Source organism: Pteronotus mesoamericanus, unplaced genomic scaffold (genome assembly GCF_021234165.1).
Source record: "Pteronotus mesoamericanus isolate MK-2021 breed Mesoamerican mustached bat unplaced genomic scaffold, CSHL_Meso_final contig_121, whole genome shotgun sequence".
Lineage (NCBI taxonomy): Eukaryota > Metazoa > Chordata > Mammalia > Chiroptera > Mormoopidae > Pteronotus > Pteronotus mesoamericanus.
The window spans coordinates 3616733-3634420 of NW_026555046.1; the positions used below are offsets into that span (position 1 = coordinate 3616733).

At 36.0% G+C, this 17688-nt stretch overlaps 1 protein-coding gene across 1 annotated transcript in view; it reads right to left on the reverse strand.

The window, feature by feature from the left end:
* Nucleotides 1–289: 289 nt before the first annotated feature.
* Nucleotides 290–17688, reverse strand: part of MGAT4A (alpha-1,3-mannosyl-glycoprotein 4-beta-N-acetylglucosaminyltransferase A) — a 130989-nt gene continuing 113590 nt past the window's right edge. Inside the window, exons 11-16 of the mRNA XM_054586235.1 lie at nt 15795–15902; nt 15477–15670; nt 12543–12621; nt 11798–11864; nt 836–948; nt 290–708 (exon numbers count right to left, since the gene is read on the reverse strand). Coding sequence (XP_054442210.1) covers nt 682–708; nt 836–948; nt 11798–11864; nt 12543–12621; nt 15477–15670; nt 15795–15902 — 588 coding nt within the window. The 3' untranslated portion in view covers nt 290–681. The remainder of the gene's footprint in view (nt 709–835; nt 949–11797; nt 11865–12542; nt 12622–15476; nt 15671–15794; nt 15903–17688) is intronic.

A 17688-nucleotide genomic window follows, 5' to 3' on the forward strand; every position in this document is an offset into this window, starting at 1 on the left:
AGATGTGGGGGGGGGGGCTACTGTAAAAAAGTATTTCAGTTAGGAAGTCGATCTAGAATCACTCTTAAATGGCAGTGCATTTGAAAAATGGCATTAACCTGTAATGTCTGCATTTCTAAAGGAAAATATAGAAAGAACTTAAAAAAGCAAGGTAACTGGTTTTCAAAAAAAGTATTGATTCAAAAATTTACTGCACAAAAATATGTACTTCTTAAGTGTTTCTAATAAATTAACTCCATAACATTTTTATGTATATTTTTATATATATATATATATATATAATCCCTGATAATCTATAAAAGAGGGTTTATAATAGTAAAATAAATGAATTTCAAAAGTACCCCCTTCATAAAATGTATCCATTAATTTTTTTCAAATTTAAGGAATGTAACAATATGTACAACTCTTATGTATTAGTATAATACCAAAATAGTACAAGTCATATTAACAGGCTGTCGTAACTGTAAAATGTTTGAGTCAAGTTAAAATTGGAGGACAGCTTAGGTTTGAATGAATATAATTATCTGTGGGAGATTCACTTTCCGAGTGGAAATGACAATCATCTACAGTAGATTTCACAAGAGGTAGCGTTCAAGTAAAAAAAAAAAAAAAAAAAAAAACATGCTTCATTATCTTTAATCAACTTTACAGGAAAAAAAGTCTTGGTTTTTTAGGAGCTGGTCAGTTGGTGACTTTTTTAATATGAATCTGAAATACAAAATTGTGAAGAGAACAGTGAGGCAATTATTTTTCATTTCCAAAAAGACCTTAAATATGAAATCAGAATGTGAAAAAAAAAAAATGTAGACTCTGAGCTGTTTCACTGATGTCTTACCTCATTAAGAATGGCCCAAACAGCAGAATTCTGAATAACTGAAAGTCGAAAGGCTGCAATGGGGTTTAGGTTGGGATCCACCATTCCTTCTGCAACACCATTCTCAAATTTTCCTTCAAAATAAAAATTAACACTTGTTGGGTAGGCTGGAACAAGCACACATCAGATATCACTGACGTAAAGCAGGAGAGGAAAACACCAAAATACTTCTAGTGGAGGTCTTCAGATAAGGAATGGGTGAATTTTTCCTTCTTCCTACTTTTATTCAGCTTTAAAATTTTTCATGAAGTAGTACATGCTTTAAAACATTAGAAACAATCCATTTGAAGAGGCAGAGCTGTACTTTTATTGTAAATTAAGAAAACAAAGATGTATTTGTTCTTGTATCAACAGTGTTTTAACAATACAGGTTTTCAGTAAAATGTGACTTAAACCGCACAAAAGTATACTATGTACCAACCACTTTAAGAGTTAAGTCAATAAACAAATTTCAATGCTTTAATTAGACATACCTATTAATACAATGGGTGGCCTTGAGCAGGGTCTCAGTCTATGTGTATTCTTTCCAAGTTCACATCTAGAAGGAATTATGAAGTGATACCTTCTCTAGGCAATTACAATGCAAAACTCCATTATAAATGACAAGCTGAAAAAGGTCTCTCCCATAAGGATAAGGACCAAGAACTTCTGTAACAGTTAATGTGCTCTATTCCCAATTTTTCTTGCTGTGAGGAATAATACTCTTTTTAAAACAAAACCAAATAATGCCATTGAAAGAGTGACGGGAAAATGTTTAGTTCTGAGCCACATTTCCCTAAGCCAGGGATTGGCAAACTTTTTCTATAAAAGGCAGACAGTAAATATTTGGGGCTTTACGGACCAAGAGGAAAACTGAGAATACCACATAGGTATGTACATATAGAGAGAAAACAGATTTCCACAAAATCTTTATTGATGAAATTCAAAATATATTGAGAACGAATGAGTACAATTTCTTCCCCCTATTACAGGTGTACTAAGGAGAGTATAATTCTTTTGGGGGGGATAACATTTCAATTAACTGGAATTCAAAATTAGTGTTCCTTTTCATCAAAAATCAATCGCAACTGGTCTTATGTTTATGTGGATCAATGAAGACTTTATATATTTCATCCTATTTCCTTTTACACAGCCTAGATACTGCCTAATAATGACATAATCCACAAGCACATGATTTTAATGTAGCATATTCATCACTTGGAAGTTATTTATGGAATTCTTAGATTCTTCTCTTTGATATTTGCCTTAGTGTGTCACTACTGTAAATCAAAATGATTTATGGAAGCACTTCAATTAGCTTGATATTACTTGTAGTTCAAATAATCTCATCAGTGACTTGACTGCAATATGAGTTTTGCATATAAGCACTGTTTTGTAATTTTAGGCTGAATTCATTAAGAAATATCAAGTCTACAGCAATAATTATTTTTCAAAGAGATAATAGTGGTTGAGGGCAGTTCTTCTCACTTGGAAAAACTTTAATCTTGTTCCTGAGCTCAAAATTTAAAAAAAAATTTTTTTAATTGCTGCTAAGCTCCAGAACTGTGTGGTAGGGCAAGTCAGGATACTCAGTTCTTATTTCTGACAAAAATTCACAAAATGATGATGGCAAAGTCCATGAAAGTGAGTAAAATTCACTATAGACATTGCTGGTTCAATAAAATAATGACAGATTCAAATATTCTCTGTAAAGTACCTGCTGATGAATAATAAAGTAACCATAGGCTTTAAAAACTTTACATTTTTCATAAGCTTTGTAAATTTATCCAAATCTTCTCTCTCCCTCTCTCGACATATATTTTGAAAGATTTTATTTATTTTTTTAAAGAAAGGGAGGGACTGAGAAAGGAGGAAGAGAAACATCAATGTGTAGTTGCCTCTCTCATGCCCCTCACTGGGGACCTGGCCTGCAACCCAGGCCTGTGTCCCAGACTAGGAATCAACTGGCAACCCTTTGGTTCGCAGGCCAACACTCAACCCACTGAGCCACACCAGCCAGGGCTCCTTCACATATATTTTTATCACCATTCATTGTAACATTCTTAGCAGATTCCACTTCAGATTGTACGGATTTTGTTTTCTCAACTTGTTTGAAAACATTCTTGTCTACAGTTGTTCCACAGACTATTCACAGAGACCAATTCTTCAGTCACTTCAAAAGTGGTATTGGCTCCAAATAACTGGGCAGTATCAGTAACATCTGTCAACTCATCAAGAGCCAAGGAAAACAATTAAAACAATTTGCTATTCTTTCTAACTATTGATATTGTTTCCCCAAATAATCCTCAACTCTTCAAGCAATTGCTTCTGAAAGCCTAACAGTTTAAAGTTTTTTCTCCTCTGCACACATATCTTTGGCCATTGCAATTAAGTGTGATTTAATTAATTCACAGTTGGTAAGTGGTTTAACTTGCTTAACACAAGAGCCATTTTAAAACTCACTTTGTTTACAGTCTCATTTGAATTTCTATTTTTGTGAAGAAATTCTGCTGTGATGAAATATTCCAATTTAAATTTTCTAAGTTTTCTGATCATTGCTTTCCTGTGAGCTGGAAATATTGCTGTGAGTGCTTAGTATTGTTATGTCTTCTTTAGCATAGCTACTGCATCACTACATATCAACCATAATGATCGGTCACCTAATTTTGTAAGAAAATCCACATTCCACTGAGTTAAAAAGCATTCAGAGTCTACTTTTCTTGCTTTGACATGGTAGGTAGGGACTGGCAATTTTTTTGTTAAATGTCACAGTATAGTAATGTGTGTGGAACCAGAAACAGTCAAATTAGAAATGCATCATTGCTATCTGTAGTGCACCAAGCAACAACTCGGAGCACTGCCTCAGTATCTATTGCAACTTCTCACTCTGCTGTTGAAGCATAAAAGCATGCAGACAATACATAATACAAATACAAATGAGCATGGCTGTGTTCCAACACAACTTTATTTATGGACACTAAAATTAGAACTTTTTATAAATTTTACATGTGAATGATATTCTTTTTATTTTTTTAACCATTTAAAAGTGAAAATAAACAATTAGAAAGAATTTTTTGTTAATATTCTTAGTTCAAGGTCCATTCAAAAACGCGCAGTGAGCCAGATCTGACCCTGGGCTGTATTTTGCTGACCCTTGTGGTGTTACAGTCTATTCTAGGGCCTTACAACATACTGACTAGACTTCTGGTAAGACAGGTTGCAAACAAGTTGGAAATCATACCAGACAAGGCTTGTAATCATTTGTATAAAAATATTAAACATATACTTCCAAAGTAATCGTTTTATTCAAAAGTTATTAATCAACTTATTTCATAAAAGTATGTCCATACTTGGGACTGGACCAGGATAAGGAATACAAAAAAGTATTACTGACTTTGGGTTATGCAGGGATTCAAGGCTGAATATTACTGTGAAACTTTTTCTTTTTTTAACAACTATTTTTATAAGATTTTATTTATTTATTTTTAGAGAAGAATAGGGAGAGAGAAAGAAAGGGAGAGAAACATCAACATGTGGTTGCATCTTGTGCACCCCCTACTGGGGACCTAACCTGCAACCCAGGCATGTGCCCTACCCTGGGAATCGAACCAGTGACACTTTGTTTTGCAGGCAGGCGCTCAATCCACTGAGCCACACCAGCTAGAGCCTTAAGCTATTGTGAAACTTGAAACACTTTAAGTAATTAGATACCTGGCACTGTCACCTGATGCGATCATTTAATTAGAAAAACAATTACCAAATGATATAATTGGCCTCGCTAAAACACTTTCACCCAGCAATTTTATTCTGCAGATGTGTTCTCACACGCGAAAAAATTGCAAACAAACTATGTAACCATCACTAGGAAGCCGACTAAATAAATTATGCTAATGTGAGGAAATACTAGGCAGTTAATGCAAAGAATGAAGAGTGAAGTTGAAGATAATGCAGTTGAAGGCTTCCTGCCATCTCTATACATATGTTGTACAGAAACTCATACACATGCAAAAGTGTTCAAATAAGCATTGTTTATAACAACAAAAAGATGGAAACAAACTTTATGCCAAGCAAGAGAATCTATATAGCAGTGAAAATGAATGAGCCATAGATACACATCCATGTGGATTACTCTCACAATGGTGAGAGAAGAAAATTATAGACTACAGAACGATGTAACATATCAAATTTAAAAACAAGAAAAATAACACTGAGCATTGCTCAGGGACGTTTTATACATATGTAGTATAGCGCACATGGAAATGGTAGCCACAAAACTTAGGACAGCAGTGACCCTTGGGTGGACGGAAAAAGGAGGAGGGAAGAACAACTGAATTGGCAAATCTTAGGCTAGATAACACGTATTCATTATATCTGCATCTTTTTATATATATGCAGTATTTGCAATTTTTAAAAATGTTCATCTTCCATTTGCACATATGTATTTTGTTCAGTAAAAAAAAAAGATGCAGAACAAGATTATACACTCTGTATGTAATCATTTGTGCATGACTGTGTTTTTAAAGCATTTATTCATATTTTTATTTATGATTAGGCTACTTCTGAAAGGGCATAAATCATTATAGGAATTGCCTCTGGGAAGCATTGAGTAGCAGGGGAAAGAAGAGAGAATAAGACTTAAGTTTAGCCCTGGCTGGGTGGCTAAGTTGGTTGGGGCATCACCTTGGATGCCACAAGGTTGTTAGGTTCAATTCCCAGTTGGGGTGCGTGCAGGAAGCTGATCGATATGTCGTGGGGAACTCGATTTTGCTCGCTGACAGTGAAGAAGGAAAGATCGGCAAGCTGGTTAGTATACAGGCAGAGTTTATTAGTAATACATTCTCAGGGAGGAGAACGGGCCTAGGCCTTCACCCACCAATCAATATGTAACTCCTTCACCTCACCCTGCAAACTAAGTCCTCAGGACAAACGGACCTGGAACCTATGCCTCTCTCGTCCACCTTGGATAGGCCTGTTCTCCCTGAGAACGTATTACTAATAAACTCTGCCTGTATATTAATCAGCTTGTTGATATTTAATTCTTTACTACATTGGCCAGAAGAACTAAGTTTTCCACAACATATGTTTCTCATCTGTGTTTCTCTCTCTCCTTGTCTCTTAAAAAAAAAAAAAAAAAAAAATTTCATCAGGTGAGGATTTTAAAAATCTAAAAAAAGACTTAGGTGTATGTACCCTTTTAAATTTGTATTTGGTATCATGCGCATGTATTATCTTTCCAAACAACAAATTCAACTTCTGTCCTTAACTCAATGGTATACTAGGTAAGCAAGGCAGGAAAAAAGGGGAAAATGAAGGAGGAAATTAATATGCAGTGACTAGAATCCTATTGTAAAATGCTGGCATTGCCAGGGACTTCCAAGGTTGTCCTTTTTCCTTCTGCCACTCTGACAATGGGCCATTTATTCTTTCAGTGTTTCTTGGTGAAAGGCTCTTCTGCCTTAACTTCACTAATAAATCTACTATTTCTTTCACAAGACTGTCCTTTGTTGTCATGCCACACCCGTCTAACCTACCCCACCTTCAACCAATAGTACTCTACTAATTGCCAGCTGACCATCTATTGTTTCTGACATGGCTTCAGGCATAATTTGTTGCAGAATCAGACCCAATTAAATCTGAGCCCCTTGGTGTATCAGTCTTTGAGGCGCCTTCCCACCCAAGAAGACATTAGCTAGCTCTTTCCCTGGTTCTGTCAAACTTCTGGATAGGCTATAGTTTAGCCTGAATGTAACTACCAATCTCCTCTTAATTGCTTACCAACAAAATCCCAATTATATTCCGCAGTGCCCTTAGGCTTGAACTTCACCAAGCTCTGTTTCAAGTAAGTTAGTCCCCTTTAGGAGTGCTACAGAGCTCTCTGTTCTTAAGCCTCCCTCTTCCCTGGAGAAAATCTCTGTACAGCTGCCTAGGATGTTTGGCAAGGACAGCAGCCTATGTCTCCTGGAGTTGCACCCCTGCTTTACGAGCAGAGCACTGGGTTGTAGCAGTAGCCTTCCATTCTCTTGGCTCACCTCTCCCAGTGTGCTGGAGCAAGTGGTCCGGGGTGAGAGTGATCAGAGCCAAGTCTTCTCACCCCGCTGTGCCTGACAAAGAGCTACTGCCCTATGAATGGACAGTAGCCTCAGATTTCTTGGCTGCTCTTGCCTGGAACAGAGCTTCTGCAGTACAGAGTTGGGGAAGGGGAGAGACGTGGGCGCCTGCCCTTCTTGGTGAGATTCCACTGCCCCAGCATGGGAGCTGGTGGGAGAGGGAATTCAGTGTTCTCGGCTGCACTGGCAGAGAGTAGAGCTTCTACCTCACTGACTTGGGCAGTGTGGGTAAAGGAGGGGCTGAGGGCTCAAATGCCTTGGACTCTTAATGTTCTTACTGAGATTCAGATTTTCATGTTTCTCCATTTGCTATATTTTAAAAAAATAATAATTTTCATGCCCTAGGCAGGTGGTTCAGTCAGTTGAAGCATCATCCTGCACAGCAAGGAGTTGCTGGTTCAATCCTCAGTCAGGGCACATACGAGAGTTAATCCCTAAATGTATGTTTCTCTCTTTATCTCTCTCTCTCCCCCTTGTATCTCTTTCTCTTTCTAAAATCAATAAAAGCATATCCTCAGGAGAGAATACAAAAAATTTTTTTCACCAGTTGTTGCTATTTCACTAGGAATAAGGTCCATGAGCCCCTCACACACCATTCCACTAAAGCGTACTTCTTAAGGGAGCAGAATTTTTTTCCGTTCAGTTGGAAAAAAAAAACAAACACTGCTCTATGTTTCTATGCTTTTGTGATGCACGATCCTAGGGGTTTGATGATTCATAAGTTCTCTTCTGGTTCTAAATATGTATGAGATGATGTTTGAGATGGTCTTATCTTCAAATTGCTGCAGAGATATTAAATATAGATGCATCTATTTCCTCTGCTACTTTCATTACCTAGAATACAACATTCTCAGAAATTAGTAATTGACAGATAATGGGGTTAATGTCTCATATACTCTGCCATTTTATGTATTTTTCTAGAGGTGGGCTAAGATACAACCCAAATATGAAAATAAACTCATCTTTACATCCAAACTACATAGAAATTAGTCAGGGTTAGCATACAAGCCTTGTAGCAAATATTGAATGACATTCACCAAATGTGAAACTGTTCTAGAGATATACACAAGGCTGTATCTGTCCTGTATACTCAAAATATTAATTTACCAATATTCCTTTTGCCTACTACTAAGATAAGCATTAATTTTTTGTAAGTAAAAGAAAATAGGCTCTTCTGGCCAGGATAGAGGCGTAGGTAGATACGCTTCACTTCCTTGCACAACCAAAAGAAGGATAACAACCAATTTAACAATGAAAAAACCAGGACTGCCAAAAAATCAAACTGTATGGATTCTGACAACCAAGGAGTTAAAGAAGATACATGCATCTAGGCTGGCAGAAGGGGAAGAGATGGGCAGCCAAGCAGAGAGGATACAAGGTGCAAGGGGCAACCAGGATGTAAGGTTGCAAAGTGGCAGCTGGCAGACCAGGTGGTCCCACATTTTTGTGCAGATAAATGAGGAGGAAAAACAGGGGAACGGGACAGACCATGCAACCAAGGGTTCCAGTGCAGGAAATTAAAAGCCTCAAAACCTCTGGCTGTAAAAACCTGTGGGGGTTGCAGTGGCGGGAGAAACTGCCAGTCTCACAGGAGAGTCTGTTGGAGGGGCCCATGGGATCCTACAACATACACAAGCCCACCCACCTGGGAATCAGCACCAGGGCAGCACCTGTAAGGGCACAATTCGCTTGTGGGTAATGAGGGAAGTGACTGAAATCAGGGCAAGAGGCAAACAAGAGGCATTGTTCCCTCTCTGACTCCTCCCCCATATACAGCACCACCTGGTTGCCCCACCCTCGCAAATACCTAAGACTCTGCTCCTTACAACGTAACAGGTACGCTGAGACAAGGAAATATGGCCCAAGTGAAAGAACAGATCAAAACTACAGAAAAAAAACTAAGCAACAAGGAGAGAGCCAACCTATCAGATGCAGAGTTCAAAACACTGGTAATCAGGATGCTCACAGAAATGACTGAGTATGGTCACAAGATAAAGGAAGAAGTGAAGGCTACACAAAGTGAAATAAAGCAAAATATAGATGGAACAAACAGTGAAGGGAAAGAAACTAGGACTCAAATCAAAGATTTGGTACAGAAGGAAGAAAAAAAGATTCAACTGGAACAGAATGAAGAAAGAAGACTTCAAAAAAACGAGCAGAGGCTGAGGAACCTCTGGGACAACTTTAAACATTCCAATATCCAATATGTGGTATGAAGAGCAAAAAAGAGAGGCAACTAAAATGGTTAATAAAAGATGAGAAAGCATTCACTAGGAGGAGACATATCAATTGATCATTTCAGGTGAAAAAAATACCCACAGACATGGCTGCACATGAGAGCACGGGGCATGAGAGGACCAACAGTCTTGAGACTGGAGAAATAAAGAATCCGAATCATAGGGGTGCCAGAAGGAGAACAGGAAGACCAAGAAATTGAAAATTTATATGAAAAAATAATGAAAGAAAACTTCCTCAAGCTGGTGAAGAAAACAGATATACAAGTCCAGGAAGCTCAGAGAATCCCAAATAATTTTGGAGCTAAAGAGGAACACACCAAGACACATCATAATTAAGTTACCAAGATGAAAGATAAGGAGAGAATCTTAAAAGCAGCAAGAGAAAAGGAGACAGTTACCTACGAAGGAGTTCCCATAAGATTATCAGCTGATTTCTCAAAAGAAACCTTACGGGAAAGAAGGAGCTGGAAAAAAGTATTAAAAGTCATGAAAAGCAAGGACCTACATCCAAGATTATTCTACCCATCAAAGCTATCATTTTGAATGGAAGGGCAGATAAAGGCTTCCCATATAAGGTAAAGCTAAAGGAGTTCATCACTAAGCCCTTATTGTATGAAATGTTTAAAGGACTTATCTAAGAAAAAGGGAGAAGATCAAAGCTATGAACATTAAAATAACAACAAACTCACAACTATCAACAACTGAACCTAAAATCAAACAAAAAACAAACTAAGCAAACAACTAGAACAGGAACAGAATCACAAAAATGGAGATCACTTGGTAGGTTACCGACAAGGATGGGGTAGGGAGATTGGGGGAAAAGATACAAGAAATAAGAAGCATAATTGGTAGGTACAAAATAGACAGGGGGAGGTTAAGCTTAGTATAGGAAATGAAGAAGCTGAAGAACTTGTATGTATGACCCATGGACATGAAATCAGGGGGGTGGGGAATGTTGGCGGGAATAGGGGTACTGGACAGAGGGGGATAAAAGGGAGGAAAAAAAATAGGACAACTGTAATAGCATAATCAATAAAATATACTTAAAAAAAGAAAAGAAAATATACATTCACTGAGTTGATATCTATCAAGTGACAGGCCGTATGTGACATTGTACAACACCCCTCCCTTTCCACAGTGACAACAGAGAACTGTACTATGACTACACAGTACAGGTACACACAGTGTGGTATGAAGAGCAAAAAAGAGAGGCAACTAAAATGGTTAATAAAAGATGAGAAAGCATTCACTAGGAGGAGACATATCAATTGATCATTTCAGGTGAAAAAATACCCACAGACATGGCTGCACATGAGAGCACGGGGCATGAGAGGACCAACAGTCTTGGGACTGGAGAAATAAAGAATAAGAGGAAAGCAAGAAGTTGTGAATGTGAATGGTAACTAAGGAATCTAATAGTGGAAGGTCATTAGGTTTCACCTATAGGTTGACATAGTTATATTGGGTTGGTCAACAAGTCCCCTACGTTTTTCCCATACGATGGCTCTAGTTGTCTTTAACTTCATTCAAAGCAATTTTGCTAGATTGTATTGTGACAGCTGTCATATCAGTGTGCATTTAAAAAAACTTATCAAAACTGGTGAATTTTTGTGCAGCTATTTTAATACTTAAGATGGAGACGATATGCAACATTTTCAGTGTATTATGCTTTAGTATTTTGAGAATGGTAAAAATGCAACTGAAAAGTAAAAAAAAAAAAACAAAAACAACACAATGATCTGTGCAGTGTATGGAGAAGGTGCTGTGACCAATCGAATGTGTCAAATGTGATTTACAAAGTTTCGTGGTACTATGGACATTTTGGCCAAATAATTCTTTGCTGTGGGGCTGTCTTATGCATTGGAAGATGTTTATTTAGTGGCACCCTTGGCCTCTACCCACTAGAAACCAATAATGGAAGATAGCCAACATACTCAAAATATCCAAATCAGTAAAATTTTTGGTGATAGTGAAAAATGTGTCTTTTATTTTATAGAAAAAACTAAATGGAATTCTTTTGGCCAACCCAATAATAGCAACATTTTTAAAAGGTAACTGCAGTGGCTTTGTGGAAAGCCAAGAAAAGGATACCAGCAGATGCAGTCCCTCTCTGGTTCAGACACAGAGGCACAGAGCCTAGAGCACCATAGCAAATGTACATATTTATGCTAATGGGCAGTAAAGTGCATGGGGTGGTATTCAGGGTATCTTCCCACATTAGGTTCAGGCAACCAGATGAATGGTGGCAAGCAATAAAAAAAAGTCAGTATTATGCATTCTCAGTGTAAGTGGTTCTGCCATGTGGATTTTGCTGAGGCCATGAGAGTAGCTAAGGTAATGCAGCACGACTGCAGAAGGCAGCTGAAGGCAGATTATCTGTCAGTGAATATCTACAAATGGCAGGTGGAAGGAAAAAGGGGAACCAGTGAATGAACCTTTGATCTGAAATCCTAGTTGTGTTGAGATAATAAAACGCAAGTTGGAGTACACTGGTAATTGTAATCCTAAAGCTGTTAAACATTTGAAAGTATTTAAAATTACTTTAGGATAAGTTAAAAAAAAATCAAGGACATTTTTACCAGTCTAAAAGTAGGCATTACCTATCCTGAAATAACCATCTTCTAATCGTTTGTCTTTGGTTTCTTTGTTTATTTCCAAACCTTCACTCTAAAACAGAAAAAAACATTTAATTTTATAAACAATGTCTTCTATTTAAAACAAAGCTAAGTTATTACTATATCTTAACAAATATAAAAGTGGCATTTGTGGCACAGCTATCTCTAAAAACAGAAAATGTCATTTCAGTCTTAAACCTTAAAACACTTATCAGTATGAGTGTTCTTTTTTTCTAACCATCATCTGAACCGATATATAATATACTGGTGATTAGGAATTAAATTTTAAATAACTTAAAATTCAAATTAGTTTAATAAAACACTAGTTTCTGTTAAAAATATGCACAAGAACTGTGTGCTAACTTGAAAGAAATCTAAGAATTCCTTAGAGGCCAATACATTAATTTTGTGTATTAATCAACAGGCACTACAATCACATGGTATTTGGAGACTCAAAATACAAACAGCAGGTAAACATTAAAGTAAAAGAATGATTCATTTATTTTCCTAATATAAACTTTCAAGTATTTTCCAATGAGAAACAAAATGAAGACTCATTCTTTGAGTAAGGCAAACAGGACAAAACAGTGTTTCATATTTCAAAAATAATTAATATTACCAATGAGGTCCCACAATAATGAAAACTTTCTTTCACTTCATAAACAAGAATAGCCTCAAACCAAGTCTACTGGTATTCTTAAGGAAAATTAAGGGGAAAAAATAGTCATACCTTAAAAGGCAAAACTTCCACAGATGTATTTAGCAGCATATCTCCTGGATGTTCTTGGTTGCCACTATGGAACAAATAACTAAAAATACAAACAAAGAAATAAAAATATAAGTCAGACTAAACTTTATAAATGTTCAAGAAGGTGGCCTTCCTGCAGAGGAAGCTTTCTACGCAAGCTGTCAACACTAGAACTTGTAGTAACTGCACATTATGTTCTGAACAGCTGTAAAGAATTAAAAACTGAAGGGTGCAACCCTTAGGTGGCATGTTTATTCCTTCTATCAGAAGGGGCTTGTTTGCTGCTTAACATAACAATGTACTTAACAGATTAAAAATGATGACAATTTTATGTTGCTGTTTATATGGCTTTAAATATATGAACTTCTTGACAGGAATAATCAAAATTGCATTACAATACCATGTCTTGATCAGAGAAAATTTTCACTACCACAGACACAAGCTGTGGCAAGTTCAAAGATTAGTGTTATCCATTACAAATAAATTTAGTATTAGTAGAGTAAAAATGAATTAACCAATTCCAACTATCTGAATAATTCCATTTGTCAGTGTTAACGAATATTTGAATAATGACTGATTACATGATATACCGTGGTAAATCTAAAATACTCTCTGGGTATGAGCATTTTGTTCTTATGTTTTGATACTCTGAAAACTAGTGTGTGTGGTAAGTGGAGGAGGTTGGAAACCAGATGGGGCACACAAAGCATATCTAAATCCAAATCTAAAACTCAAGGTTAGTTAAGGTAAATAGTTAAAAGTTTATTCTTAGTAGTCACAAAGACCTGCATCCAAGTCCTAGGTGTCTCAGTTACTGGAATTTTCACCTTAGCAAGTTGCATGAGCTTTCTGAACCTGAGTTTATCTTCACAATGCAGATATTCTCACCCTCACATGATAGTTATCACGAAGTTTATGAGAACTGACAAAAAGTACATTGCATATTAAAAATACTCAGCAAGTAATAGATACAATAGAGCTCTGACAGTTACAGTATGATACTTGTGGGCAGAAGCCATCTGTTACGAGGACTTGATTTTCAAATGTTACACAGGTCAGAGGACCCTAATAAGAAGCTCCTCCTAAGCTACACCAAAAATTACTTCCAGATCCTCTCTGAGACTCTTCTTTTTAAGACATCTTTGCCTTGGAACGCTACTTCATATAACCATGGCCCATTCAATATCTCAGCTACAGATGCAAAAATACGAGTGGATATAATCTGGAGTTTAGAGAGTTGATTCAGAGGTGTTCACTATGTGATTATCTATAGTGAAAAAGTCAATACCACCTAAAAGTTTAACACTGAAAAGAAGTAAATGATGGTGGAACCACACAGTAGGATACTGTGCAGCCACTAAAATGTTCACAAATCATACATCAAAGAGTATAATAGTGGAAAACATAAGATATAAAATTACACATATACTATGACCTTAAATTAGAAAGCACAAAGAATAACCAAGAAAAAAAAAAATGTGCCAATATGGCCACAATGGTGTCTTTGGAGTTGTGATTCTTTCCTTATTCCTCAGGCTTTTAAATTTTTGTATAATGAACACATATCATGCTATACAGTCAGAAAACATTTTCCCTAATACATCATGCCTGTATTGATAAATATGACTTCTGCTTTTCCCCTTCTTAGTGTATAAGATATTATGAAAATCAAAAAGTAATTTTTTTTTCTGTCCTAGGAAGGGTGGGTCTACCCAAGAACTCTAAAATTCATCTGAGTTTCTACTAGAAGAGTGCCCTCAGTAGGGGCATGTAAATACTACTTTACAGAGATTTATTGTAAATGTATTTGTTGTTAAGAAATTTCATCTTCAATACATGAGGTTTTTAGGGAGATTATTCAAGGGAATTATCTTAATTTGCTAAAAATAAACCAATAGACATGCTTGAGGCTATTCTTATTCATCAAGAAGGTGAAAGAAAATTGTTGTTTCTAATTCTGTGATGATTCTAAGTGTGGTAAATAATCCATCAAAGTAGAGATTATCACTATATAGTATAAAAATAAGCATTAAGTAACAACAAATATTACATACTCATCTAAGTGCAAAATATTACTTAACAGTATTTTTATGTTTTTTCCAGTGATATTCCCATTCCTTAAAACATCTTCACACTTAGTCCTCTTTAGAATCAGTTTTGGGTAATTAAAGAAAATTAATAATATTACATTATAGCTCTGCATTGTTTTTGTCTACCTTAAACAGAATTATTCCAAATGATTTTTGGCAGATTCTAAAAACCAAATGACCCTCTCACAAGAACACATAACATAATACACCAGAGACTAGAAAATTATATTCATTTCTGGGGATCACATATAAGTATGCTACATACAATCTGGGAAACATAGCCAAAACAGAAAGTTTGAAGGACTCATGACTGCTAAATAAAAAATGAAGAGAAAGAGTCCAAAACTTTATACAATGGACATAAATGTTGAAAAACATAGAAGGGTTGTGAATTCCTCAATGATGTAATTTAAAAACCCCCAAAATTCGCAAAACCATTGACTAGAGATAGTCTGTTAAACTTGCCATTTCAACCACTTTTCTGAGTAGTCAATCATCTCTCAGTGAAATCTTAAGGGATATTCCAGGATAAGGATGAGAACATGAATTTGAGGTTTTGTGGCACAATTCTACATTAAAGTATTAAAAATATACTAAATATATGTTCATACATAGCAAAAGAATTTATCAAATACACTGAACACTGCTCTTCTATCTTAAAACAACACACCCATTTTATTACCGAGTTGAAGAATATATATCTTATAACACAATATTTGGGACCCACTGTCTCCTCACATCTGTTACACACAAAATATTCCATCATAAATTACATTATGAAAGAGGCTTTAACTGTAAGCTCAAATATATTTCAATAATCACCAACCTTTCTACATTGACTGGCTTATCAAATTTAAACAAGATGTAGTCTCCAGCCATCGGGGTTATAGCCCAGAAGAAGTCCTCCCCCATATATGTTTTCTCCAGTGTATGTCCTTGGTAGACCTTCAAAGAAGTAGATACTTCTGCAGGGGGGTTGACATGGATTTTAAGAAGTAATGGTTTCATGTAATCTTTATCCTAGAAGGGAAGATATATATGCAATTGTAACAACCTATAGCTTATTTATACTTAAGAAGAGCAGTAATAATGCACTAAATAACAAATTTTACGTTCATGAGAAAAATCAAATGAAATCACCAACCGTAAGTTTCTGAATTTTTCCTGTTAGTGAAGAATGCAGACCAACATGTTGAAAGAGGGAAGGTCTGAAGCGAATTCGTAGATTTGCTTTCTGTCTATCACAATGTTTCTAATTAGGAAAAAAAATCATGTTAGTGTTACATTATGAAGTGAAATCTTCTCATCTGAAAAATGAGAAGTTCTTTAGGTAAATATTGAAAAGAAAATCCCACTTCGTCTCATAATAACAAATCACATTTTTTACAGTCCTCATTGAGGCATTAATAGAATTACTACCTACCTGATTAACAGACACGATGTAAATTTAAAATAAGCACATCTAAAGGAAGAGTTAAAAATTTCAAACATTTCTTAAGATATGTGAAAAGAGACTTGACTTTTAATATTAAAATGCACAAACTATAAAATAGGGGTTTGGAGCAAACAGACAAAACATGCAAAAAGAATAGAATGAAGAATTTGCAAATAATAAATTAGGCACATTTTGTTGCATGAAAGCAATTTGAAAATGTGAGGCAACAACTTATATAAGCATGTAAACAATACTAAAATTTCCACAGACAAACCCATCTCACCACAGTTAAGGGACACCTATGTTTCAACTCAAAGTGCCTCATGACTCAGACTTCAGATTACAATCTGTCCTCAAACTTGATCATAGTGAGACACCCATGATGTCAGCGGGACTATCAATGTGTGTTAGTCTGGTGCTTCAAGATAGCCATGGTTAGCTGGCCAAGCTTTTATAAGCTCTTCATTTCAATGGCTTTGTTATAACGTTTAGGCCCAGAACATATTGAAAAAGACGTATTTATAAAACATTTCCATTTTGAAAGACTTCAGATAACTTCCTGGGTGTTATAAGGCCTGATTTTGGGGGGACCTACTGTCTTCTCACATCTGTTAATCACATAAAAAATTCTGTAATAAATCACACTATGAATAAGAGGTCTGAATTGTAAGACCAAGCATATTTCAATAATCACCAACCTTTCTACATTGACTGGCTTATCAAATTTAAACAAGAGGTTAGCATTACTACTAACAATAGAAGTAGAATAGTATATTTGATTCACACAAGTTCAACTACTCAAGTGGAAGGAGAGGGAGAGGGAAGGGGAAGAACAAAGGTAGGGGGAAAAGAAAAGAATAAATGGGGACTGAGACTGAGTCAACCACTCAACAGGCAATGAACACATATGGGCCTGAAGAGTCAGAGCCAACTGACAGAACTTTGAAAGAATGTGTAAATGTCCTGAAGGGTTCCCCAGACCACTGTCAGAGAGACTGTTCCAGATGCCAGCAAGTACAGTAAGTGGAGACTGCTTTTTTGAAAGCCTAATGGAGGCAACTTAAGAATTACAGGCCATAGAAAAATGTGGCCTAAAAGTGAAAGGATAGATAGAACTGGCCAAAGGGTTGTGTACTAAAATTTACCAGTGATTGAAAAGATTTTCATGGTCTTAATTTTTATTATCAGAGATTTTAGCCTCAGGAGTTCATTTTAGAACCAAACCATATATTAGATTAAGCTGCAGAGGACGAATTAAATGCAAGTATATTTTAGGAGTGTAAAGATGATATTTTTTGTGTCCTATAAATAAAAGTTCTTGTAATTCACAAAGAAAACACAGGTATGGCCTTACATCATAAAAATGAGTTGTTCAGATCAATTTATATGTTGGAAAGTAGATATTCTGCTATTTCATTATATTTGACAATTTTCTCTAAGAAACTGGTTATTAAAAAAGAAAAAAACAGAGAGAGAGAGAGAGAAAATGAATGCAACAATACCTTACAGACACCAGAAGATAGTGTCCTAAAAGATAATTGGAAAGTAAGATAATAGAACTATTCTAGGTCGTATAAGGTTGTGAAGTCAAATTAAGTTAAAT